Source organism: Ctenopharyngodon idella, chromosome 3 (assembly GCF_019924925.1).
Source record: "Ctenopharyngodon idella isolate HZGC_01 chromosome 3, HZGC01, whole genome shotgun sequence".
NCBI lineage: Eukaryota > Metazoa > Chordata > Actinopteri > Cypriniformes > Xenocyprididae > Ctenopharyngodon > Ctenopharyngodon idella.
In genome coordinates, this window is record NC_067222.1 from 16,828,893 (window position 1) to 16,856,158 (window position 27,266).

The 27,266-nt window shown below is 41.6% G+C and overlaps 2 protein-coding genes and 2 long non-coding RNA genes across 3 annotated transcripts; 3 read left to right on the top strand and 1 right to left on the bottom strand.

Moving 5' to 3' along the window:
• Positions 1–27,266, top strand: part of LOC127508111 (zinc finger protein 234-like) — a 404,421-nt gene that overhangs the window by 297,507 nt on the left and 79,648 nt on the right.
• LOC127508225 (uncharacterized) lies at positions 73–26,395 on the top strand. Its single transcript, XR_007928721.1, has 8 exons — positions 73–298; positions 414–443; positions 560–634; positions 915–943; positions 1,037–1,111; positions 1,258–1,329; positions 1,468–1,984; positions 25,477–26,395. It is a non-coding gene; the product is annotated as an uncharacterized LOC127508225 (long non-coding RNA).
• On the bottom strand, positions 16,691–18,072 carry LOC127508223 (uncharacterized). The gene is made up of 4 exons (XR_007928719.1): positions 17,849–18,072; positions 17,645–17,764; positions 17,388–17,513; positions 16,691–17,054 (listed from the first exon to the last, which is right to left on the bottom strand). It is a non-coding gene; the product is annotated as an uncharacterized LOC127508223 (long non-coding RNA).
• Positions 21,056–25,579, top strand: LOC127508173 (uncharacterized). Its single transcript, XM_051885902.1, has 9 exons — positions 21,056–21,217; positions 23,120–23,449; positions 23,514–23,834; positions 23,938–23,967; positions 24,082–24,156; positions 24,397–24,425; positions 24,519–24,593; positions 24,740–24,811; positions 24,946–25,579. Exons 1-9 carry the CDS (start codon positions 21,157–21,159, stop codon positions 24,982–24,984), a joined length of 1,032 nt encoding a protein of 343 aa, XP_051741862.1. The 5' UTR covers positions 21,056–21,156; the 3' UTR covers positions 24,985–25,579.

Here is a 27,266-nt window from a genome sequence, read left to right on the forward strand (position 1 = left end):
TCATCTTCACAGACTGAGATCAGTCCAGGTCGCTCTGTGACTCTCTCCTGTCAGTTGTATTCTAGATTTTCCTGTGATTATTGGGTCAGTTCTGAGGGACTTCAGCTGTTGTGGGTGAATCAGGCTGGTGTTGATCTGACGACAGACTCCAGATATCAGATATTATTCTCATCATATCACTGTATCATCACTCTGACTACAACACTCCTGAATGAAGATGACAACAGAGAGTGGAGATGTCAGCTTACCCTCAGAAATCAACTCAAGACCTCAGTCAGATTCACTGTCAAGTATTCAGGTGAGAAACAATCTCATAAATCAGTTATGGAAGAGTCTTTATTATTCTGTGTGTTAAAATATGATTGTCATATTCTACAGTATGATGCATCTGAATGAACAATTATCCTTTACAGCTCAGGATGTGCATGAATCTACAGTCAGAGGTAGAGTCAGAATGGTTTGAAATCACGTTCGGTGCTTCGATGGCTTTTGTCTTTGTCTGTAATTGTCTCCAGTCGTCTCTGTCCGTCTCTGACTCTGAGCTCGATCTCTTCTTCAGTCGCAGTGATTTCTGTCGCTGCAGTCGCTGTTTTCCTTCTTGCTGTTCTCTGGCTGATCTGCAGAAAAACAGCTGGTGAGTTTCAGATTTACTCCTTTACAACAATTAAAAACAGTTCAGATCTCACTGTAATGATGAGCAAACAATCACATGTTCAGATTGAGTGTATCATAGAAACATGTGCATTATATCAAATTATCAAACAGAAGTTTATTCCTGCTGAGAATTCCTGTAATGTCAATCTCAAAGAGTTATCAAGTCAAACAACAGATTTTTATAATTCATTTTAATGCTTCAACAACATCTTATTGTTACATTCTGTGTTTTTCATGTGTGTTTTATCATAAATTCTCAGATAGTAAAAGAGGGACAGTCGACTCTGCGGTGAGTTCAGTAATGCAGTGATTTAGATCTGATCACTGTCTTTAAAGCTCAATAAAGTGTCATTCATGCAGTTGAACTGTTTGTTGTCTGAAGGTCAAAGATGAGAATGAACATAAAGGGACGTATGAGACGATCAACACGTCCATTCCTCCTGCTGCCAGAGCCAATGTGAGTCAACTAAATCATCAAACATTACGTTCACTGTCTGTTCAATAATGTAATTTACTGAACGCTTTAGTGTTATTCTACATATTATAGTGAGAGATATGTGTCTGTTGTGTGTATTAAACTTGATTCTCTGCATTGATGTTTAGGAGCAGACAGATGATCATGTGACTTATTCTGAGGTCACTTCCTCCAATAAAAAGCCAGTAAAATCAGTGGATGTGAGTAGATACCAGCACTTTCCCTTCTTCTTCATCACTGTCCACTGACCAGTCCTATTCAGAGAAAATCACTCATCTTCTCTCATCTATACGCTGCTGCATTAAATCAATATTAATGGACAGAATCTGTTCTTTCAGGATCATAATGATACAGTGACTTATGCTGCCATCAGATGAACAGAAGATGAACCGCAGGATGAACTTTATTCTCTGTCAACAAGAAGAAGACCTTCACAAATAAACATTAATGACACAGATCATGAGCTCATCATATCAGGAGCAGACGGGACGTTTTCATCTCTCTGGTGTTTGGAGGAATTAACTGTTCATTCAGATATTTGCTGAATATACAATCATTTCAAAAGTAAAGTATGGTAATGTTTCCTAAATTTTTAACCCAGTGCAGCACAAACTATTCTTTCTTTATAAGTCCTCTAGTCAGGAATTACTTTTTTTTTTTTTTTTTTAAACAGTCTGTGTCAATGCAAAATAATTTGGATTTTAAAGCCAATCATGGCATTGGTCTGTGCATTTATGCCCTAAAAGAAATAGTAAATAAGTATAGAGATAAACAATAGTCAGTTCTTGAGTGTTTTACGGATCATCCAGAGATTTTGATCATAAAAAGTTATTTCTTAAAATTGAACAACAAGGGGTGTCTGAATACATTGTGAGAATTTTGTCCTATTGATATGCCCACCAGTCACTGCAAGTAAAATTGTTCAGCACATAAGATGAACTTCTTATCATGATTTCAGACTGTGGTGATGTGGTTTCTGCACTGCATGGATCTTCATGTGTATCTTCAGGTCACTTTTAGTACAGAAACTCTTTCCACACTGATCACACGTGTGCGGCTTCTCTCTGCTGTGGATCCTCTCATGTATTTTCAGATTTGCTGGCTGACTGAATCTCTTGTCACAGTATGAACACTTGTAAGGTTTTTCTCCAGTGTGGATCATCTCATGCAGTTTTAAACTGTTTGCTGTAGTAAAAGTCTTCTCACACTCAAAGCACATGTAGGAATTTTCTCATGTTTTTGTAAACTCTTTCCACACACAGAACATGAATGTGGCTTCTCCTTCATATGAACTGTCAGGTGTTCCTTCAGGTTTGATGCCCTAAATTTTATTTATTTATATATTTTTGCTGCATTGATCACATATAAACGGCTTCTCTCCGGTGTGGATCCTCATGTGACTTACAAGGTTTTCTGATTGGCTGAATCTCTTCCCACACTGATTGCATGCATATGGCTTCTCTCCAGTATGAACTCTCATGTGAACATCGAGATCACATTTGTTTGTGAAGCTCTTTCCACATGGATCACATGTGAACAGCTTCTCTCCAGTGTGGATCCTCATGTGAATCTTAAGGCATGATGAATGATGAATGACTGAAACTCTTCACACCTTCCTGAAGCTCTGATGCTCGTCTGATGGGAATATTCCAGCATTTATTGGTGAACTGCTGTGGGAGGAGCTTCACTGATGATGTGAGTGATGTGGGTGGATCTTTATTGATGATGAATTGCACTGGGAGGAGCTGATCCACCAAAATAAAAAAATATATCAGTTACTGAGTTTGTTTTTATGCTCATTGACAACAGAATATAAAACGTCTCAGGTTATGACTATAACCATGGTTCCCTGAGAGAGGGAACGAGACACTGCATCCCGAAAGGGGCGCTATGGCAAACGCCCTCAGCGTGAATGCGTCTGATGCACGTGTGTCAACTAGTCCAATGGCGAGAGTGAACATCACTGGTGGGTGACGTCACGACCAGGAAAGGATAAATACACATCCGGAAAGACCGGCTTCAGCTTAAATTGCCGAAGCAAATCGATCACAGGGATGCAGGGAGTATGGCAACGCGACGCAGTGTCTCGTTCCCTCTCTCAGGGAACCATGGTTATAGTCATAACCTGAGACGTTCCCTTTTGAGGGAACTCGCACTGCGTCCCGAAAGGGGCGCTATAGGAACGATATCCCAAAACGCCATAATTCCAAAATGCCTGTCCGTGTGAAACTGTGGCACACTAAGACGAGAGCACTGATGAGCCTGGAGCTGTGTCCAGGTCGAGATATATCATCTCACAACGTGAGTGGCGAGGATCAGCCCACCACAATCACAGACTTCCTTGAGGAAAACCCCCAACAACAAGGCCGTGGAAGCCACCATACTCCTAGAAGAGTGAGCTCTGACAGACAGTGGATACTGCTGACCAGAGACCTCATACGCAAGTGACATAGTCTCAACTATCCACTTGCTAACCATGGACGCAGGGAGACCCCTTATAGCGCGGTCCAAAACAAACAGTTGATCTGAAGTCCTCCACAGGGCAGCTCTGTGGACATTAGGTGTCCAGTGCTCACACTGGACACACAAGATTCAACTTTTCCTGGTCTGGATCTGAGAACAGAGGACAGAAAGCTTGCAGCACTATAGGCCATGGAATATTGGTCAGAACCTTAGGTATATAACCCTATAGGCTAAAGGAACACTTTGACCATCCCTGGTGCACACTCAAGGCATGTAGGGGATACAGATAGGGCCTAAAGGTCTCCTACTCTTTTTAGGGGAGAAATGGCAAGGAGGAAAACAGTTTTCAACGTCAGAATTTTTTCTGAGACAGAATCAAGTGGCTCAAATGGAGCTGCAGATAAGCCCTCCAACACAAAGGCCAACTCCCAAGCAGGAACCCTAGTGCATGCTGCAGGCCTCAGCCTCAGAGTGCCACGAAGGAAACGATACCTCAAAGGGTTATACCCCACAATTATACCATCCACAAGGACATGGAATGCAGAAATACAAGGATAGTTTCCTTGTGGCTGGAGTTGTGGAGTAAAGTATGGTTTCCACAACCTCGGTTGAGAGACCAGATACTATGAGTTGGGCCCCCTCAGGGGCCAAACCCACAGGTTCAATACTTCTGGGCGGGGTGAAAAATCAAGCCCTTCACCTGAGATAGAAGGTCTCTCCTGATCAGAATCTCCGAGGGAGAGCCGTCGAGGAGAGACACAAGTTCCAAGAACCATATCAGACTTGGCCAGTAAGGTGCTACTAACAGTAGACTTATCCCTTCCTGGCGAATTTTGTCCAGAACTCCTGGGAGCAGAACAATTGGGGAAAAAAAAAAAAAAAAACATATAGACATGGCCCCAGCCATGTCTGTACCATGGCATCCAGTCCAAGAGGAACTGGATGCGTAAGGGATAACCACAGTGGACAGTCGTATCCTGAGACGCGAAAGATCCACTTCCACGTGGCTATAAATCTCCCATATGAGCTTCACCACTTTGGGGTGAAGTCTCCATTCCCCTGGCCTCAGCCCCTGTCTCGAAAGGACGTCTGCTCCTATATTCTAGGTCCCTGGAATAAGATTGTTCTCACGGAGAGCATCTTTCCCAGGGACCACAGGAGGATCTGGTGTGCCAGGTAGTGGGCGCGAGCGCTGACCCCCCCTGTTGATTTATACAAGAAACCATCGATGCACTGCCTGTCCAGACAGCTCGATGACCTCTTAGGTCTGGGAGAAAGAACTTCAACGCATTGAAGACTGCCATCATCTCCAGGCAATTATGTGCCACAAAAGATGACTCCTCCACAGCCCTTGAGCTGAGCGGCCTTCCATTACCACTCCCCAGCCTGTGAGAGAAACATCTATCATGAGAGTGACTCAATGATATTAAGCTCCTAACACAGGGCCCTGGGACAGGAACCAACTTTTCTTCCATATAACCAAGGCGCGGAGACACCGCCGTGTGATCTTGATCATATGAAGTGGGTTCCCCCTCAGGGAAAACCCTTGGTCCTGAGCCACTACTGTAAGGGTCTCATGAACAGCAGGCCAAAAGGTATCACCATTGGATGCAGCTGCCACCAGACCCAACAGTTTTAGAAAACTGTTTTACAGTGAGTGACTGGCCTAGATATATCTCCTGTGTGACTGAAAAGATTGCAGAAATACGAGTGGGCGACAGAACGGCCCGCAGCGTCACTGAATCCATACCATGCCCACGAAGGTGGTTCTCTGTAATGGAGAAAGCACACTCTTCTTGGCGTTCAGCCACAACCCCAATTTTTATATGAGCAAGAACGACATCTCGATGTCGAACTGATCATCTGTTCCGACTGCGCTAATATTAGCCAGTCATCTAATCAGTTCAGAATGCGTATGCCCTGCAGCCTGAGCAAGGCCAGAGCTGCATCTACGCATTTCATGAACGTGTGAGGTGATAGAGCTAGACCGAATGGAAGAACCTAATATTGGTATACTTTGCCCCTGAAAACAAACCTGAGGAACTTCCTATGCTGTGGAAGGATAGAGACATGGAAGTATGCATCCTTTAGAACTATCATGACAAACCAGTCCTTGGATCTGGTTTAGCGTCAACATTTTGAACCCAAGTCTCCTGACTGAACGATTCAAATGATTAAGATCTAATATAGGACGCAACCCTCCATCCTTCTTTGGAACAAAATAGTAGCGGCCCTAAAAACCCTAACTCTCTGCTGGGAGGAGGAACCCATTTTGTAGCTCCTTTCGCAAAAGAGTTTACTTTCTGTTCCATTACCAGAGCCTGCCCAGTGAGATAAATTTGGCAGAAGCCTCAACTCTGCCAGAAAATCCACAAAAGGGAACCAGCCTCTCAAAGCTGGTCTCTGGTATACCTAGAGCAGCCACTTTGGTGACCTGAAATACACTGGCAGGAAACAACCCATTTGACTGCTTTTCGACCCTCCTCAGAGGGTGCGAACCTGACGCAGCGTCGTGTGAACGCTGAGTCATAACTTGCTGGAAACTGCTGCGCCCTGAAGCACCAAGGGTGTCAGGGTTGGTAGAACGGCCCCATACAGACAATGAAGTTGAGCGGGCACCATATATTGAGGTGTACACCGCTCTATCCCGTATGGGGCTGCCCTTAGATTTCATTCAGAGGGTGCGAGCCTGATGCAACGTCGTGTGAGCGCTGAATCAAAGCTTGCTGGAAACTGCTGCGCCCCAAAGCACCGAGAGTGATGGGGTTAGCAGATCGGTCCCCTGAGGGCAACGAAGTGGCACGGGCACCGTATACTGAGGTGTACACCGCTCCACCCCGCAGGGGGCTGCCCTAAGAAGCCTAACACCACTGGCGTCAGGATCTACATGAAAGGCTGAACTAATACATGAATCTAACTACTTAAAGTCAGATAAATATGTATTATTTTAATTTCTCTAAATTAAATTACAGCCAACTGTCCATTTAATTCCTGAAAAATTAAATGCAGCAAATGATCTATCAGACAAGTTAATACTGTCTGAAAGAAATGCTAAATATAGTATGCACATAGGCCATACACACATCAAATAAAGGGTTATTAGTGCAGACATATAGCTTTTAAAAACCAGGCAATATCCCATTTAACTCCTCAAATTAAATGCATCAATGAATCACCAGACAAGTGTACACGGTCTGAATGATTGGTTGAATATTTATAACTGCCGTCTGCACACCCTAATCTACGCGTTGCCTCGGCAAACACGAGATCAGAGCCACTAGATTCTTTATTGCATTTTGCAGGCTCGAAATCTACGCGTCGCCTCGGCAGACGCGAGATGAGAGCCACTAGAATCTTTAATGCAGTTTGCAGACTCGAAATCTACGCGTCGCCTCGGCAGACGCGCGATCCGTGCCACTAGATTCTTTATTGCAGTTTTGCAGACCCGTAATCTACGCGTCCCCTCGGCAAACGCGAGATTAGAGCCACTAGAATCTTCATTGCAGTTTTGCAGACCCGTAATCTGCGCGTCGCCTCGACAGACGCGAGATCAGAGCCACTAGATTTTTTATTGCAGTTTGCAGACCCGAAAACAACGCGTAGCCTCGGCAAACGCAAGATCCAAGCCATAGATTCTTTATTGCTTAAGACTTTATTCCCTAAAGAAAAAAGCCAAGTGGAGCAGAGCTAAAAAATCTCGATAGTGCATCACATCGGGAAATTTATGAATGAACACTGTCAGATCCCAATACAAGAGCTGACATGTATGCTCTGCTCTCAAACAAACAACACATGAATCGCGTCTATCCCCACTCGTATAGTAGCGAGGGCAGGGAAGCACACACGACTCAAGTTGCTATTTGCTCGCCAATAAACTCCTGTCTAGAAATATATAATGCTTGAGGACAAACAACAATAAATAGACAGAGACAGTTTCACACAGAGCGCTTTGCTGAGGCACAAAAGCTGAAGCCGGTCTTTCCGGATGTGTATTTATCCTTTCCTGGTCGTGACGTCACCCACCAGTGACGTTCACTCTCGCCATTGGACTAGTTGACACACGTGCATCAGACGCATTCACGCTGAGGGCGTTCCCATAGCGCCCCTTTCGGGACGCAGTGCGAGTTCCCTTGAAAGGGAAATGTAAATTCTTCCAAGTATAAATAATGGTAAGAAAAATAGATGAAGCATAAAGACAGAAATAAATGTATGTATTTGTAGTCATCAAACACCAATGAAATGAGCTTTAAGTGTCAATTTACAGCAGATCTGAAGACATCAGCATAATAAATGAGGTGAAAACAGGAACTATTGACATGAAATAAAGAGTGTTTTCAGCAGTTTCTCTGTTAATATTGATGATCTTCAGACTATCAACACTCATTCAACAAGACATTCAGATCATCTCACTTTATTCTGAGTATTTGCTGTTAGAAACTGATCATCTGAGTCAGGATATATGAGAAAAGACTATAAAACTGATCTACTGAAAGACAATACTGTTATTTCTCACAATATGACACATATAAAACATAATACAAAAACAAACATAAGGACACTCATCTTCATCAACTACTGCTAAATAACTATGAATTGACTATAACTATGAAACATGGTTTGATTTTATAACAACATTGATTGTAATAAAGTAATTAGATCTTGTGCAGAAACTGAAAACTCTCCCCATCTCAGACTTTTATTTATATGCTCATTTAACTAAACTATTATAAACGTTTTGCTTTTAATTTTAGTATGATGTTGTTATTACACAGAGTGATATATATAACTATATGTTTTATTTATAAAGATGTCATTTAAAAGAAGAGAATTGTGTGATCTGTTCAAATGAAATGTGTGTTAATTTAACATTAGTTTCTTCTTTTCTCACAGTGATGGAGTGTGAAAGCAGAAGATCTTCAGGAATGATGGAGAAGACTCTCGTTTGCTTCTTCTGTTTTGAGGCTCAGATGAAGTAAAGTCTCACAGGATAACAATAAAAATACTTATTTTATTGGTTACGATACAAAGCAGTTAAAACTTAAATCAGCTTAAGCTAAAAAGCTCTATAATCTACACTTAATGCAGTTCATCATCAGAGGAAGCCTTTTACTCCTCAGACTCCCATTCTGGTTTATATTTCTGAAAACCTTTTTTCTTTTCTTTTACAAGCTGGACTAATAACAGTTGTCATCTTGAGTGACTCACTGTAAAGTTAAACCTCCCGTCACTGTCAACATCCAGCCTGATGATCATGTGATGTATCAACAACCAATGACAGAGAGCTCTCACTCTCACATGAGCGTGCACACACACACACACACACACACACACACACACACACACACACTCATTTACATTGAGTTCACACTTTAATTCTTCCTCTCTAATCTACATGTAGCCTATACTGGACAAACTGTGATCCGTATGGGTTTAATACTGAACATTGCTTTGATATCTTAAATAAGGGATAACAGTATTATCTTTCAATAGAGCAGTTATTTCATAGTCTTTTCTCATATATCCTGAATCAAATAATCAATGTTGATAGTCTGAGGATCGTCAATATTAACAGAGCTGCTGATAAAACTCTTCATTTTGTGAGGAGTATTGGCTATTTTGGACCAATAATTGGAACAAAAAGCAGTTGAACGATAACAAGCATAATTTGGTTATTTATCTGACTCCAGTATAAATAATCTGTCTTTCTTGGAACTAATAGGAGAACATAGGATTTCAAAGATTCTCAAAGCCTTTAAGGCAGAAAAAGTTGTTGTTTTAATTGTATTATGTCACGTGTAAATATACAGATAGTAGAATTGAACAACATACTGTATAGAAAAACTATAATGGCTGGTGATCACGAGAGAGAGTGCATTAACATATTCTCCTCAATTAATGTTTCAGCAGTAGTATCTAGACTGTACATTAGGATCTGTATTAAGTTCAGCACAGTTCTGTTCAGTTTATAAGCTGTCAGATGAGACCAAACATGTTAGAAGACACTAGTAGATCAATAGTATGTAGTGAAGAAACGTGTGTCCTGTGAATCAAACGGCACAGATTAGAGGTGTAAGAGACACAACAGTCCTCAATCAGCATAATGACGATTCCCTCGCATCTGATTCAGAGCATTAGCATACTGTAACAATGATGAAGGCCATTGTCCCACATTTAACTCACATGAATTCTTTTAAAGTGATAACAGCTGTACATAGGACAGTCAAGAGCTCAATCCATATTTCATGTCAATAGTTCCTGTTTTCACCTCATTTATTATGCTGATGTCTTCAAATCTGCTGGAAATTGACACTTAAAGTTCATTTCATTGCTGTCAACAGACTGAGGGGATTTGATGACTACAAATATGTATGTTTATTCTTGTGTTTATGTTAATGTTTTTCCAGTGAAGCTCCTCCCACTGCAGTCACATCATCAGTGAAGCTCCTCCCACAGCAGTTCCCCAATAAATGGGAAGAGCTGAAATCTGCAAAGACTGAGTTTATTAAAGAGGACAGTGAGAACATGAGTGATCCAGAACCCTGCAGAATGAAACACACTGAAGATACTAGGGCTGTTCGATTCCGGATTTTTTGGAATCGATTCTGATTCCGATTCCTGTTTCTGGAATCGAAAGAATTCTCTTCCTCACTGTTATTTTAGATTCTTTTTTTTTTTAATACCAACACCGTGTCTAACATTGTCGCGTCTTACCGTGCCATACAGCGAGAAACTCTCTACACCGGGCGTGACAAAGCGACCGTTGCAAATCCATTTGTCCTTCCTATTAGACGTATTGCAAGTGCTGCTTGGTCATAAATAGAACAAGGCATTTACTTCGGGGATTTGTCACATCGTGCTTCCTGCGTCAGGTGTAGACAGTAGACACAGTGTAAAGACTAGGAATATGTTCACCATATACCGTCTCAGGTTACGTATGTAACCATAGTTCCCTGAGAAAGGGAACGAGACGCTGCGTCCGATAGGATCACTTTGGGAACGCCCTCACTGTGATAGCGTCTGATGCACGTCTGTCAACTAGTCCAATGGCGAGAGTGAATGTCACGGGCGGGTGACGTCACGACCAGGAAAGGATAAATACACATCCGGCGAGACCGGCTTCAGCTCAAATTGCTGAAGCAAATCGATCACAGGGATGCAGGGAGTATGGCAACGCGACGCAGCATCTCGTTCCCTTTCTCAGGGAACTATGGTTACATACGTAACCTGAGACGTTCCCTTTTGAGGGAACTCGCGCTGCGTCTGATAGGCTTGCTTTGGGAACGATATACCAAAACGCCACAATCACAAATACCTGTCTGTGTGAAACTGTGGCACACTTAAGACAGTAACACCGATGATCCTGGAGCTGCGTCCAGGTCAAGGTCATAATATCTCACAAAAGTGAGAGGCGAGGACCAACTGGCCGCATCGCAGATCTCTTTGAGGGAAACCCCTGAAATTAAGGCCTTGGAGGCCGCCATACTCCTAGTTGAATGTGCTCTGATAGCTAAAGGACACTGCTGGCCAGAGACCTCGTAAGCGAGCGAAATAGCCTCAACTATCCACTTGCTTACAGTGTGTTTAGAGTCCAAAGCACACAAATAACTGGTCTGCTTTCCTCCACAGGGCAGCTCTGTGGACATATGTGTCCAGTGCTCGCACACAGCAGATTCAGTTTCTCCTGGTCTGGGGTAACAAATGGAGGAGGACAAAAAGCTTGCAACACAATAGGCCTTGGAACATTAGTCAAAACCTTAGGGATATACCCAGGTTTGGGGTAGAGGAAGGCTTTGACCATCCCCGGCGCAAACTCAAGACAGGTTGGGGACACTGAAAGGGCCTGAAGGTCTCCTACTCTCTTAAGGGACGATATAGCGAGAAGGAAGACAGTCTTAAGTGTCAGGAACTTATCTGAGACTGACTCAAGTGGCTCAAATGGAGCTGTAGATAGGCCTTCTAACACAATGGCCAAATCCCAAGCAGGGACCCTCGTACGCATCCCAGGCCTCAGCCTCTGGGTGCCACGGAGGAAACGAATAACTAACGGGTTCTTCCCGACAGTAGTACCATTCACATGGGCATGGTAAGCAGATATAGTTGAGACATATACTTTAAGTGTAGATGGGGTTAACCCAGATGAGAAGCGGCACTGTAGGAACTCAAGTACTGAACCTATCGGGCAGTAGACTGGATCCAACTGCCGTTCTTGACACCAGGAAGTGAAAAGTTTCCACTTCAAAGCGTATAGTTTCCTCTTGGAAGGAGCTCTGGATTGAAGAATGATCTCTACAACCTCAGTTGAGAGACCAGCCTCTATGAGTTTGGCCCCCTCAGAGGCCAAACCCACAGATTCCACATTTCTGGACGGGGATGGAGAATCGTGCCCCCCGCTTGAGACAGGAGGTCCCTCCTGATCGGAATCTTCCAAGGTGAGCTATCGAGAAGAGCTATCAGGTCCGAAAACCATATGCGGCTCGGCCAGTGAGGTGCTACTAGCAGTAGACTTATCCCTTCCTGGCGTATTTTCTCCAGAACTCCTGGGAGCAGAACAACTGGGGGAAATGCATACAGACGCAGCCTTGGCCACGTCTGTACTATGGCATCCAGTCCCAGAGGAGCTGGATGTGTGAGGGAGAACCAAAGTGGACAGTGCGTCATATCCTGAGACGCGAACAGATCCACTTCCGCTTGGCCATAAATCTCCCATATGAGCTTCACCACCTCTGGGTGAAGTCTCCATTCCCCTGGCCTCAGCCCCTGCCTCGACAGGATGTCTGCTCCAATATTCTGAGTCCCTGGAATGTAGATAGCTCTCAAGGAGAGCATCTTCCCCAGAGACCACAGGAGGATCTGTTGCGCCATATACGAGACCACCGATGTGTTGTCCGTCCTGACTAGCACATGATGGCCCCTCAGGTCTGGAAGGAAGAACTTCAACACATTGAAGACCGCCATCATCTCCAGGCAATTTATGTGCCACGAGAGCTGATGACTCTTCCACAGACCCTGAGCTGAGCGGCCTTCCATTACCGCTCCCCATCCTGTGAGAGAAGCGTCCGTCGTCAGAGTGACACGGCGACATCGAGCTCCTAACACAGGGCCCTGGGACAGGAACCAATTTTTCTTCCATATGATCAAGGCGTGGAGACAGCGCCGCGTGATCTTGATCATATGAAGTGGGTTGCCCCTTGGGGAGAACCCTTTGGTCCTGAGCCACCACTGTAAGGGTCTCATGTACAGCAGGCCAAAAGGTATCACCATTGGACGCTGCTGCCATCAGACCCAGCAGTCTCTGAAACTGTTTTACAGTGCGTGACTGGCCTAGCTTCAATTCTTTCATGGCTGATAGAATGGCAGTGATGCGAACTGGAGAGAGACATGCTCGTATTGTCACTGAATCCCAAACCACACCAAGAAAAGTGGTCCTCTGTCGTGGAGTTAGCACGCTTTTCTTGGCATTCAGTCTCAACCCCAATTTCTGAATATGTGCGAGAACGACATCTCGATGCCGAACCGCCATCTCGATGCCGAACCGCCATCTCCTCTGACTGTGCTAAAATCAACCAGTCGTCGATATAATTCAGGATGCGTATGCCCTGCAGCCTGAGCGGGGCCAGTGCTGCATCTATGCATTTCGTGAATGTGCGGGGTGAGAGAGCTAGGCCGAACAGAGGAAGACCCCGAAATTGGTACGCTTCGCCCCCAAAGGTGAACCTCAGGAACTTCCTGTGCTGTGGAAGGATGGAGATATGGAAATATGCGTCCTTGAGATCTATTGTGACAAACCAATCCTCGGATTTGATTTGAGTCACGATTTGACTTATCGTCAGCATCTTGAATTTTAGCTTCTGTACTGCTCGATTCAGATGTCTTAGATCTAAAATAGGGCGCAACCCCCCATCCTTTTTTGGAACCAAGAAATACCGGCTGTAAAACCCCGACTCCCTGTCGGCAACCGGAACCCTCTCTATAGCCTCTTTTGCTAATAAGGTTTTCATTTCTTGCTCCAACACCAGAGCCTGCTGTGGAAGCACTGACGTTTGCAGCACTCCTTTGAACAGAGGTGGATGGCACCAAAACTGGATTTTGTAACCTTTCTCTATAATCTGCAGGACCCAACGTGAGATATTTTGAAGAGATTTCCACTCTACCAGAAAATCTACTAAGGGAACCAGCCTCTCGAGGCTGGCCTCTGGTGTTTTGTTCACAGCACATTTCTGATGTAAATTTATCCTCCTCAGAGGATGTGACGCAGCGTTGTGTTGTTCTGAACACTGTGTCACTAATTCGGTGGAAACCGCTGCGCCCCGAATCACCAGAGGTGGCGGGTTGGCAGAACGGCCTCCTGAGGGCCACGAGGTGGAACGGGCACCGTATACTGAGGTGTGTACCACACCACCCCGTGCGGGGCTGCCCTCAGAAGCCTGACACCCCTGGCGTCAGGACTTCTTCTGCCCAGCCTTCTTCGCCTGAAGCAAAACCCTCAGGTCTGTCTTCGGCTTAGAAGGCTTGGGCTGAGAGTGCCGTCCCGGCCCACCGTGTCTTTGAGGTGGAGCATGAGAGGCGACACTCTCTTTCTGCTGCGCTCGGTATGAGGAGCTATACGGCTGGGGCTGCTCACGCCCAGCAGCCCCAGAGGATGGATGGCGGCGTGGTAGATATTTCTTAAACGCCTCCGCTTGCTTCTTAGCTTCCTGGAACCTGTCGACGACTGATGTAACCGCGTCGCCGAACAGGCCAGAAGGCACAAGCGGGGCGTCGAGGAGAAAGGCCCTGTCTTTATCCTTTAACTCAGACAGATTGAGCCACAGGTGCCTCTCTGTCGCCACCAAGGCTGCCATAGACCGCCCAACAGCTCTGGCGGTCTCCTTGGTGGCCCTCAGAGACAGATCTGTGGCTCGACGCAGTTCTCGAACTGCGTCTGGGCCAATCCTCTCCCCATCATCCAGATCCTTCAGCAGGTCTGCTTGGTACGCTTGCAGAATAGCCATAGTGTGCAAGCACGCACCAGCCTGACCTGCTGCCGTATACGCTTTTCCCACTAACCCTGATGTAGCTTTAAGTGGTTTTGTGGGAAGCGTGGGGGTCTTCAGGGACGACGCTGAACCCGGGGACAGATAGCTCGCAAGCGTCTGTTCAACCCGGGGCATCGTCCCATAACCATATTCTTTCAGCCCTCTTATGTTAGAATAGTGCTTGACGTGAGGACTGAACAAGCGTGATGAATATGGTTTCTTCCATGATCTCGCTAGTTCATCATGCAGATCATGGAAGAATGGCAGACCCCGTGGTGGAAGTGCTTTATTTGATGTTTGCTTTTCGGACGAGCGCCCTGATTCTAGGCTGGCCAATCAATGCTTAGCTTAGACACAGCGTGAGAAAGCACATCCACCAGCTCCTCATACTCAGGGGAAAGTGATGGCGAGTCATCTTCCCCCATATCGACGCTCAGCACATCCAATTCCTCAGAACTAGAGTGCTAACGCGACGAGCCCTCTCCCTGGGCGGAAGAAGCTGCGGGGCGGGCTTCCGACACCAGCGAGGGGGCGAGGGATCTGCCAGGTGAAGGCTGAGAAAGAGCACTCATGCCCATCTCAAGCCCCGCTGACAGATCCATCTGCAAGCCCCATGACATCGGCCCAGAGCCGTGGGGAACGCTTGCCTGCGCACTTTCCTCGAAAAGTGCGAGGCGGGAGCGGAGCGTCCTTAAAGGAAGCTTTTCACAATGCTCGCATTCAGCCCCCTCGAAGGCTGAAAGAGCATGCTCTGCTCCTAAACACATCACGCACAAATCGTGTGTATCCCCACCCGTAAGGAAACAAGGGCAGGGAGGGGTACACGGTTTAAATGCCTGTGTGTTCGCCATAACTGTATATATATTGAGCTGTACTATATCAGGACAGACAACAATAAATAGACAAGGACAGTTTCACATAGAGCGCTTTGCTGAGGCAGAAAAGCTGAAGCCGGTCTCGCCGGATGTGTATTTATCCTTTCCTGGTCGTGACGTCACCCGCCCGTGACGTTCACTCTTGCCATTGGACTAGTTGACAGACGTGCATCAGACGCATTCACACTGAGGGCGTTACCAAAGCGATCCTATCAGACGCAGCGCGAGTTCCCTCGAAAGGGAAATATATGCGGTAGATTCTATTTACATACATACCTACCTACACACACACACACACACACATAGACATACACTTATGTATGTGGATAGATAGATTTTTATATTTCATCCAGTATCATAAAACTATAGCTAAAATTCCTGTTAAATTCTAAAAGCATTTTGTTCAGGAACAGACTCAAACTTTTTAGGACCTTTACACATATAAACTTTTTTTTGTTTAGGGCCTTTACACATATGCTACCTAGGCTACCTAAATCTGACTAACCACAATCGTTAGTAATTTATTGAGCAGTTTGATTTACATTCCCCTGTCTTTTAAACCTTCAAATTGATCTGCTTATGTATCTGACGTAAAATGGTGCGTCAAATTAGTTAATTGTTACCTGATTCTCCTCTGTCACCTCCTTTTTGTGAACGGCCCTAAGATGTTTTATCATTGGGGATGTTGTTTTATTATATGCTAATTTTTTATCGCAAATTTGGTATTTAACTTCATTTTTTGTCGAATCTAACATAAAGTAGCGCCAGACTACAGTAGCTGCTGCTGTTCCCGGTCTTATCTTTCATGGAGCTCATGAAAAGGACGGGGAATTTGGAACAGAGCCACAATGCCAAATGTAACTTCAGCAAAATATGCCAATAAAAAATTGACTAAAAAGTTTGTCTCTGGTCATTTTTTGACTTAAGTGGTCCTGACTGAACTAGGCTAATTACAACTTGTGGACATGCATACACACAGGATTACATCATAACATTGTGGAATAGTTTACTTATGAGTTGTGGAATAGTTTGCATACATACATACTCGATAATGTCCACTAAGATTTTGGACACCACTAAAAATAGCTGTTTGAACACAGGGCTTGTGTTCTTACAGTCTTTGTCTTCGGGCTCTACTTATATACTACCACCCGTGACACTACTAACTGAACCAAAAGTTAAACAAATTTCCCATCACTCACTAAGAGAAATGTTTAATACACATATGTAAATATTTTATTACAGACGTTTTTCACACTTTTTAAAACGGCAATGTTTTTCTTTAATTATTTATTACATTCTATAATAACTTTTCCTTTATGCAAAGAAAATTCATACATGTGTTAGTTTTGATGCAGTAATTTGTTTAATGTTAAAAGTACATATTTTCAGTTCCTTAAACCAAAGAAGAGCAGAGCAGCAAACAAGCTTTATTCAGTATCAGATAGTGTATCATATTGAGTTTCTGCTGGTCTTTGCTGTAGAATCTGAAGTTCATCTGGATTCACTGAAACAGGAGGTAGAAGAGCAGAGGAGACAAGAGCAGGAGGAAGCTTCCCTTATACACTCCGTCTAATCAAGACAGCAAGGAAATTCGTATTAATTAACACCACACTACTACTACTATCACTACTGCTACTACTAAGAAAACTGCATCTTTGTTGTTGATCAATTTCTCACAACTTTTTAAAAACAATAAAAACTTTGAAAATACTTGACTAATTCATCAGCTTCTCCTTTTCATGCTGCTATAGCTTTACACTATTTTTGACTACTTTTAATATTGTGCTGCTTATTAACAATCACATGTTCATATTGAATTATTATTGTTTGTAAATTGGCCTCATTTTGAGTTACTGTGGATGAGATCAAACTGCTAGTGCATGATGAAATAAAGGCCAATACCTGCTGCATTGCAAAGATCAGTGTCACAGCAGCTATAAGTCACTGTTTCTCTGGTTGGTAGCTGTCCAGTCCCTGTTTCACATTTATCTAGGCACCCTTTAGTTGTGATAGACACCTTAGCGAACCCTGTAAAAAATATATAAATGCTCAAATAATAGGATAATAAAAAAAATCCAAGATTAGCAGTTTACAAGTATACTTTCTCTCCAGCAGTATGATCACTTATACAGCAGATTTCCACATTATTCTGGACTTACCAATGGATTGTTCTACCGTACCGCTTGCACATTTAAAATTTCCAACTGGACATGTCTCCACTTTCAGTTCACAGGAGCCCGTCAAAACAGATGTGCACGAGTAACACTTGAGAGAATATCCTTACAAACAGAGAAAGACATTGAGTTAGCTCTCTACAGTATGACTAACAAATAATACATTTCAATATTTGATGTTTTTTGTACCTCCAGTGAGAAAAATGAAAAGAAGAACAACGGAGACTTGCAGATCCATCATGTGTCAGAAACAGAAGGACTATACAGAAATAATGCTTCAGGTTCTTTTATGTCTGTTCAGAAAGGGGTGGGTTTAATAAGGACACTTATCTGCAAGGCACTTTGACAGTTACTGCTAAGAAAAGGGAATCTGAAACTTCAGAAGGTTGGGGCTCGTTTGTGAAAACAAGCAGAATGAGTTTCTGTGGAAAAGCTCCCTCCCGGTACTTCTCCAGAAACAATTTGATAGTTACACAATTATTTCCTATTCCTAGTATTCCGTGCTGCTCTTTGTTGACATAACTCAAATGTTGCTCACACACATGCTCACACAAATTTCTAACACTGAGGTTATAGTTTGAGATAAATCAATTATACTGTAACAAGAAATAATTTTCTTTGGTTAACCGTTTTGGCAAACCCATTCTACAGATCCTACACTCCAAAAAGGCTGGGTTAAAAACAACCCATTTGGCAACCCAGCACTGGGTAAATATTGGTCCGAATAAATGCTGGGATAAAGTAACCCAGCAAGTATATTCCCTTTTCAATAGTACATTGCAAATATACTTACAAAACAATTTTACCATCTTTAAAAATTGTAGCATCATGCTTTTACCTATTTTCACAATACAGCTTTTAACATACTGGATTACAATTATTTTAAAGTATATTTTCTAAAAACATACTTGAATGTTCAGTGTATTTTTTTAAAAAGAGTACTTATTTGAATATTACTTCAAAATATATGTTAGGTATATTTTAAACTATATGCTCAAAATAGTAATTGTTGTTACGGGTTGTTTGCGCAGGAAACACACGACGAAGGAGATAGGAGATAAGATAAGTCTTTACTAGATAAATCCAACAGGTACAGGGAGGCCCACAACACAACTCATGCAAAACGAGACCGGACAATGAACATAGGAGCAACAGGAACTTAAATACATGGAGCAACTAACCAAAATGACAAACAGCTGTGACAATCAAGTTAGTGTCCATGGTGACTGATGATGGCGGGAAAACAGAACAAAGGAGATCATGTGACAAATGACAACAAACAGAACGTGACTGAATATGTAACAATTGTAACAATGCACTGAAAGTATATTTAAAAAATACATTTAATATCCTGAAGTTATAGTGTATTTTAAGTTAAATTTGAGTATAATTTTGAAGTTTACTTATTCATGCTTGGAATTCATTTTATTACTTGTGCATATTTCTTTCAGAGAGTGTTAAAATGTATGACTGATGTGTTAAAAGCCCATTTTTAATAAATGCAGCATAGCCTATAATTTGCAAATATGTGTAAATATGTTTAATAAGTTTACACTGGCAGAAAAGAATCTTTACAACTGTACACACAAATCTATATTAAACAACACACCAGCAGCACAACTGCATGCGAGAAAATATGAGTTGAGTGGTTGAGACTGAATTCAAATGTCTCCTAAACTCATGTACAGGTCTCTGCGGAACAAAATTATAGCCCAAGAAAGCAAAATATATGGTCTATGAAAGATTTTTTTATATTAAAGATCACTCTGTTTTTTTTTGTTTTTGTTTTGTTTTTTGTTTTTTTGCAGACTGTGAATTATAATGACACGGAATGTCATTTGGTCACAATATGGCTACTGTAGCCTTTTTTACACATTTTTTATTCGTCATTTGTCTGAACTTGTCTAACTGTAATCACCGTCATTTGAGGTTAGACATGGGCTACAAGAATTATCATTAGTCAAACAGTTTCTTAACCCTTTGATGCACAAGCTATAAAAAGTCCTTCTAATGCACAACGTGGGTCAAAAATGACCCGTATTCATTTTCTATGTTATTTCAATCATGGCTGAGAGATTCTTTGCTGAATCTTTGAAATAAACGTATTTGATCATTTATTTATTCCAGGTATTCTTTAAATATATTGAAACATGTTAAATATCAAACAACCTCAAGTTGCATTTCCACTGTTGGGCCAGTGGCCCCGCAGCACTTCCCTAAAATCTGCCCTTAACATGCCTCCACAGAACAACGTCACATGACCTCACCATTTCAGCAGCTGAAATGTCTACGTTCCTCAAGCAGTCTCTGGTATTTTCCATTAACGTGTATTCAGTGATTTGGCATCACATATGTATTTCTGCCTCATATTTTGATCAGAATCCTCATCGGATCGCAAAGAAGTTATTCACTGGTGTCTGAAAGTGAGTTTTGAACTGAAAATTGTTTAAAATGTCTTAAATGTTGAATTAGCCGGATATAATAACATGGGAAATGAGTAGCGCCTACAACAAAAGAAACACAGCTTTCACAACCATGAGGACAGAGAAAACTAACGAGGCGTAAAGGAGGCGATTCATGTGAGGGTGGAGCGTCCCTCATTGAATAGAGGAGGGGGTTTGAGACATCATCTGTCCCATGTATATAATGATGTCTCAGAAACGATGCCACGGTGCTGTATGGACGGGTCAGTGTGCTCCACCATGGGAGGAGAAGGGGCACGACCATAAGAGCAGAGGAACACCATCTACTCTGACAAGCATACTATGTGGTTAACCTAAGTCATGTGACTTCTACTTGTGTGCTGATCATGTGACTGTAGCAGGTGTATATTTGCCAGAGTCACTTCCTGTGTTTTTACAACTGAGGATGGTGTTTGGATGAACACCGAAAGGTCTTGTCAACTTGTTTTATGTAGTCCATTGACTTTTAATAAAGAGTTTGTTTGAACACTAATAATTTAATGATTTGATTTCTATAATTTAACTGCATGCAGGAAATTTCAAAATAATGAAATGAAACTAACAGTAAATGTTCTCGTGTGCAGAAGTACATCCTATAGTGTTCAGATCAGATGTGTGTTGAGCCAGTGTGGTTTACAATATGAACTTTATTACACTGAAGAACAAGTTTCACAACCGCTGTCCTGTCAAAGCCTGATCTCTCTTATGTTAGTGGTTCTGGTTATGGTTATGGTTATGGTTAGGGCACATCACCACATCAGATGCTCTTGAGGGACAGTTCCTATTACAGTATAAATGTGCTGTGAATAACATTTAAGCATTAATGAAAAAGACATAGTTGTACTGAAATCTATTTGAACCCTGGTGAAGCAACACTTCTCTATCATGCAGTGTCACTATATATCATCTCTAGCAGGATTTCAACACTCAGTCGGTCAGACTAGAGGAAGTTCACAACCACAGGAGGAGCTAATAGTGTTTAAAGGAAGAGCTGTAACTATATGTAATGAAGAGAAAGACTGACAGAAACAGAAAATGGCTGATAAGTGTGATCTGTGTCTGCTGGGACTGATCATTCTCTCTTCACTTCTCACAGGTAAAGAAATCTGGATTTTCTCTAAAGACATTTAGTGGAATTAGTCTGGAAAGAGTTGATTTGAACACGCTCAGTTTATTCTTGCACACATTCACGTTGTGATCTCAGAGTTGTGTATTGATACATACAGATCATACTGTATTATTCCTGATACTGGACATAGATGTAAGGACTGAGGACGAACCAGACAAATGAATCATTCAGATGATTCTTTTAAAACATAATTCCAGAAACCCAAACTCAGAGAATCTAATTTTTGGCTCCAGTCCGTCTACGGAAGTACCCTGCTAGGTACTTTTAGGACACCCATGCTTCCTGACAGAAGGAGAAGTGACAAACTTAAGCTATTTGTGACAAACCAAATGGTCACCAAGAAGATAAAGAGTCTTTGATCTCCAGATCAAAAGAGACAGAGACAATGCAGATTTGTTTCTCTGAGTGACCTAACTTTACAGAAAAACCAACAAAGACTGTTTCTATAACTAAAACTGCATCAAATTGCTCCAAACAATTTGAAATGGACTGGATATCATGTCTACACATGCTACATTTTAGAACACCCACAATTCATGTAACTGTGTAACTATTGAATGGTTGAATGAAAGTATTTGGTGTCGGATATGTTTTTAATTCTCTTCCTCTCCTCTAAATCATGGCTTGAATGAAATCTGTGTAAAATGTATCATATTCCATTTAATAGAAATTATGTCTAAAACGGTACTCTCTGCCAAAGCCAGCAATTCCAGAGACCGGAAATAACAAGTTTAAATAGTCATATCCCAAGACAAAGAACTAGTAAGCAGTGACCAAAGTAAGCAAAGAGTAACCATGGAGTAACAAGAAGAGGAAACAAAGACAAGACCAAGCTAACAAAAGACAGACAAGCAGCTCATTCAAGCCATCCAACTTTCACTCACTTTTCTTTTCTTTTACTTAATTTTCTTTTCCGTTGAGAGTCTCGTGTTCTAAGTTTTGCCGCAAAGTTCAACCAACGACTTTTGCCGCCTCAACTTTAACTCCAGCCACGACAAAGAGACTTCCTTTCATTTTGCCAGCAAGCTCAAACGTGATTGGTTTTACCTAACCACTATCCAGACCTGAAAAGATCCCGCAACAAATCATCGACTCGGGAAACCCTTTTCTCCACGCCGACGAGGAGATTCACATTTAAAGTCGACTCAAGCAAGTACCTCCAGATTCTAAAGCTGAACTGGTGCATTCAATTAATGATTCATGGTTCGTTCAGGTCAGGTCTTTTGAAGTGCATACTTTGCTAGAAATCCTGTTCATCATATCACTCTCTCTCTTAAAACTCTCTCTCTCATTTCCTTTCGTTCTGCAACGTGTATGAATGTTTGTGTGTGTGTGTGTGTGTGTGTGTGTGTGTGTGTGTGTGTGTGTGTGTGTGTGTGCGTGTTTGTGTTAGAATAATCAATAAGGTCTCCTGTAGATTTTAAAAGAAAGTGTCTTGTATTATGTGCTTGTAAAATTTAATGTCTTAAACTGTCGATCTTAAAGTTACCACCCTCTAATCAGTGTTTTCACGATAGTGGATATTCACATCTGCTACAAGAGCTTATGAACGCTGGACGATTCAGTTGCTCGGTCGTAAACTAAATGACTCTTTATAATTCCCTATAAATTAATTATTTCATTTGAGCTAATTTTGGTCCTTTCCTTACATAGAGTCACTCAAACATCTGATGATCAACAATTATCTTCATATTAAGAGATTTCAACAGCTCTCTGATCAAGACAAATACTTTATTCTGGAGAGTGTGATGATTGTGTTCATGAGGAAAAAAGACAATGATTCGAATCTTCTGCTTTTTATGTTGGTATGTTTTACCTTCATTTATTAATATATAGCATTATGATCAATTAGATGTACTTGTGTTTCAGGTACCAGTGGAGTGGATGATGAGAATGTGTTCATCAGTTCTGGTGAAAATGTCCGTCTGCCCTGTAATAATGCTCTTTCTGACTGTACATCGACTACATGGATCTATAACAGTATCAGACATTCAGCAGCAGTTGAACTGATTGCTTTAGGGATAAAGAAGAAAGACACAGAGAGACATGAGAGTCTGAGTCTGGGGTCTGACTGCTCTCTGAACATCAAGGACGTCACAGAAGAAGATTCTGGATTTTACATCTGCCAACAATGGACAGGTCCAAAAAGAGACCAAAAACAAGGATCTGATGCACGTGTTTCTCTGCATGTTCTTCATGGTAAGTTTATGATTATGTGATCAATAGATTTTCCCTTTAAACTCTGTTGATTATTGTGTCTTAGTTTCAGTCTCTTCATCATCATCATCATCCTCACAGACTGAGATCAGTCCAGGTCGCTCTGTGACTCTCTCCTGTCAGTGGTATTCTGGATTATCCTGTCGTGATTTGGTCCGTTCTGAGGGACTTCAGCTGTTGTGGGTGAATCAGGCTGGTGTTGATCTGACGACAGACTCCAGATATCAGATATTATTCTCATCAGATCACTGTATCATCAATCTGACTACAACACTCCTGAATGAAGATGACAACAGAGAGTGGAGATGTCAGCTTACTCTCAGAAATCAACTCCAGACCTCAGTCAGATACACTGTCAAGTATTCAGGTGAGAAACAATCTCATGAATCAGTTATGGAAGAGTCTTTATTATTCTGTGTGTTAAAATACGATTGTCATATTCTACAGTAATGAACAATTATCCTTTACAGCTCAGGATGTGCATGAATCTACAGTCAGAGGTAGAGTCAGAATGGTTTGAAATCACATTCGGTGTCGATGGCTTTTGTCTTTGTCTGTAATTGTCTCCAGTTGTCTCTGTCCGTCTCTGACTCTGAGCTCGATCTCTTCTTCAGTCGCAGTGATTTCTGTCGCTGCAGTCGCTGTTTTCCTTCTTGCTGTTCTCTGGCTGATCTGCAGAAAAACAGCTGGTGAGTTTCAGATTTACTCCTTTACAACAATTAAAAACAGTTCAGATCTCACTGTAATGATGAGCAAACAATCACATGTTCATCATTAATTATCAAACAGAAGTTTATTCCTGCTGAGAATTCCTGTAATGTCAATCTCAAAGAGTTATCAAGTCAAATTTATCATTCATTTTAATGCTTCAACAACATCTTATTGTTACATTCTGTGTCTTTCATGTGTGTTTTATCATAAATTCTCAGATAATAAAAGAGGGACAGTCGACTCTGCGGTGAGTTCAGTAATGCAGTGATTTAGATCTGATCACTGTCTTTAAAGCTCAATAAAGTGTCATTCATGCAGTTGAACTGTTTGTTGTCTGAAGGTCAAAGATGAGAATGAACATAAAGGGACGTATGAGACGATCAACACGTCCATTCCTCCTGCTGCCAGAGCCAATGTGAGTCAACTAAATCATCAAACATTACGTTCACTGTCTGTTCAATAATGTGATTTACTGAACGCTTTAGTGTTATTCTACATATTATAGTGAGAGATATGTGTCTGTTGTGTGTGTTAAACTTGATTCTCTGCATTGATGTTTAGGAGCAGACAGATGATCATGTGACTTATTCTGAGGTCACTTCCTCCAATAAAAAGCCAGTAAAATCAGTGGATGTGAGTAGATACCAGCACTTTCCCTTGTTCTTCATCACTGTCCACTGACCAGTCCTATTCAGAGAAAATCACTCATCTTCTCTCATCTATACGCTGCTGAAATCAATATTAATGGACAGAATCTGTTCTTTCAGGATCATAATGATACAGTGACTTATGCTGCCATCAGATGAACAGAAGATGAACCGCAGGATGAACTTTATTCTCTGTGAACAAGAACAAGACCTTCACAAATGAACATTAATGACACAGATCATGAGCTCAACATATCAGGAGCAGACGGGACGTTTTCATCTCTCTGGTGTTTGGAGGAATTAACTGTTAAATCAGATATTTGCTGAATGTACAATCATTTCAAAAGTAAAGTATGGTAATGTTTCCTAAATTTTCAACCCAGTGCAGCACAAACTACTCTTTCTTTATAAGTCCTCTAGTCAGGAATGACTTTTTTTTCTTCTCTAAAAAACAGTCTGTGTCGATGCAAAATAATTTGGATTTTAAAGCCAATCATGGCACTGGTCTGTGCATTTATGCCATAAAAGAAATAGTAAATAAGTATAGAGATAAACAATAGTCAGTTCTTAAGTGTTTTATTGATCATCCAAAGATTTTGATCGAGTTAACCATAAAAAGTTAAAATTTTTCTTAAAATTGAACAACAAGAGGTGTATGAATACATTGTGAGAATTTTGTCCTATTGATATGCCCACCAGTCACTGCAAGTAAAATTGTTCAGCACATAAAGATGAACTTCTTATCATGATCTCAGACTGTGGTGATGTGGTTTCTCCATTGCATGGATCTTCATGTGACTTTTAATAGAGAAACTCTTTCCACACTGATCACACGTGTGCGGCTTCTTCTTCAGCTTTAAGTGTCAATTTACAGCAGATCTGAAGACATCAGCATAATAAATGAGGGGGAAACAGGAACTATTGACATGAAATAAAGAGTGTTTTCAGCAGTTTCTCTGTTAATATTGATGATCCTCAGACTATCAACACTCATTCAACAAGACATTCAAAAGTTGAACTCAGTAATGACTGTTGTCTGAGAACAATGAAAATCATTTTGACATTAATTTGCATTACTGGATTGCACCGTGTTTTGCTTAAAATTGTTCTTGTCAAACTCAGCTTCGCCAGCAGGGGGCACCCAAGCTTTACACTACGCATCAGTAGCTTACTAACAGAACAGAAATAGTATTCAGTACGTGATGAGTGTCCTGTACACGCAATGGAAAAGTGCTCCTTGTTGAACATGTGTTTTTCATGTGTTTTAACCCACACACAACTGTGATCGTTTTTTGAACCCAGTTTAGATTCAGATACTTGTAGCCAGGTGAACTGGGAGTAGAATCGAGTAAACGTTATTGTTTCATACTCAATGTGTATCTGATATGAATAAAACACTTCATCAAATTAAATAACTGAAAAGGGTTATTATTGCAGCTTCCACAGACATCAGTGTATGGAATTTGATTTTTAACAAACTATAAATGTCTTTTTTAAATAGCCTAGTCCTTCATTCAAATGTGTATTTAAATGTCTGAAATCTAAAATAAACTTGATGTGGTTGAAAACACTGAATAGTTGTGATATTTGACAGCACCAAAGCACATTTGAATTTAGCAGCAAATCTTTGCATTTTATTGTTTGCCATTATCCTAATCGAACGCTGGGTGTATTACAACTTCAGAATTATATTCTGTCAACAGTGACAAGGTATAGCTAAGAGTGGTCCAGACCAACGAACGAATGACTTACAGAAAGTATACTTAACTAAGAACATGTCGGGATACATGTATTAATGTTAAGGTACAGCTTAAGGTATAATTTAAGAACGACGTAGAAGGTTTCGGGAAATCCAGCCCAGGTCAATGCACACACATTTCTGCACATTTATACCAGTGATTCCCAAACCTGTTCTTGGAGCCTCTCCAACACTGCACATCTTGAATGTCATGTTGAGTCTGATGAAGAGTCACTCTTCATGATCAGCATCTCTAACATCTCGAGAGAAAACTCAGTCGTGCATTCAGACAGTGATTCTAGAAGAGACAACTGCAGGATGGATTTGAGTTTAGATTCACCATGTTGTGGAACATAATACAAAAATAATACTTGAATGCATGAAAAATCAAGTTACACATTCTTTCTACAAACTAAGTTTGATTTATTTCAACTGCTGTTGTCCTAAACAAGGTTTGTGAAAAGCTGTAGGAACATGTAGAGTAATGTCTACAGTTCTCCTGTACTTGGCACTGTAAATCACTGAGTAAATGAGTAAGACATGCATAAATACCTTGATGTGTAGTCTGTTTGCAGCTGAACTCATCTCAGAGTTTGATCTGGTGACTGGAATCTCAACACTCCAGACACCCAAATCAACTCAGAGAAACTGTCATTTCCATCTCCTTTCTCTCTATCAACATGCTCCCTGCTAAGTACTTCCT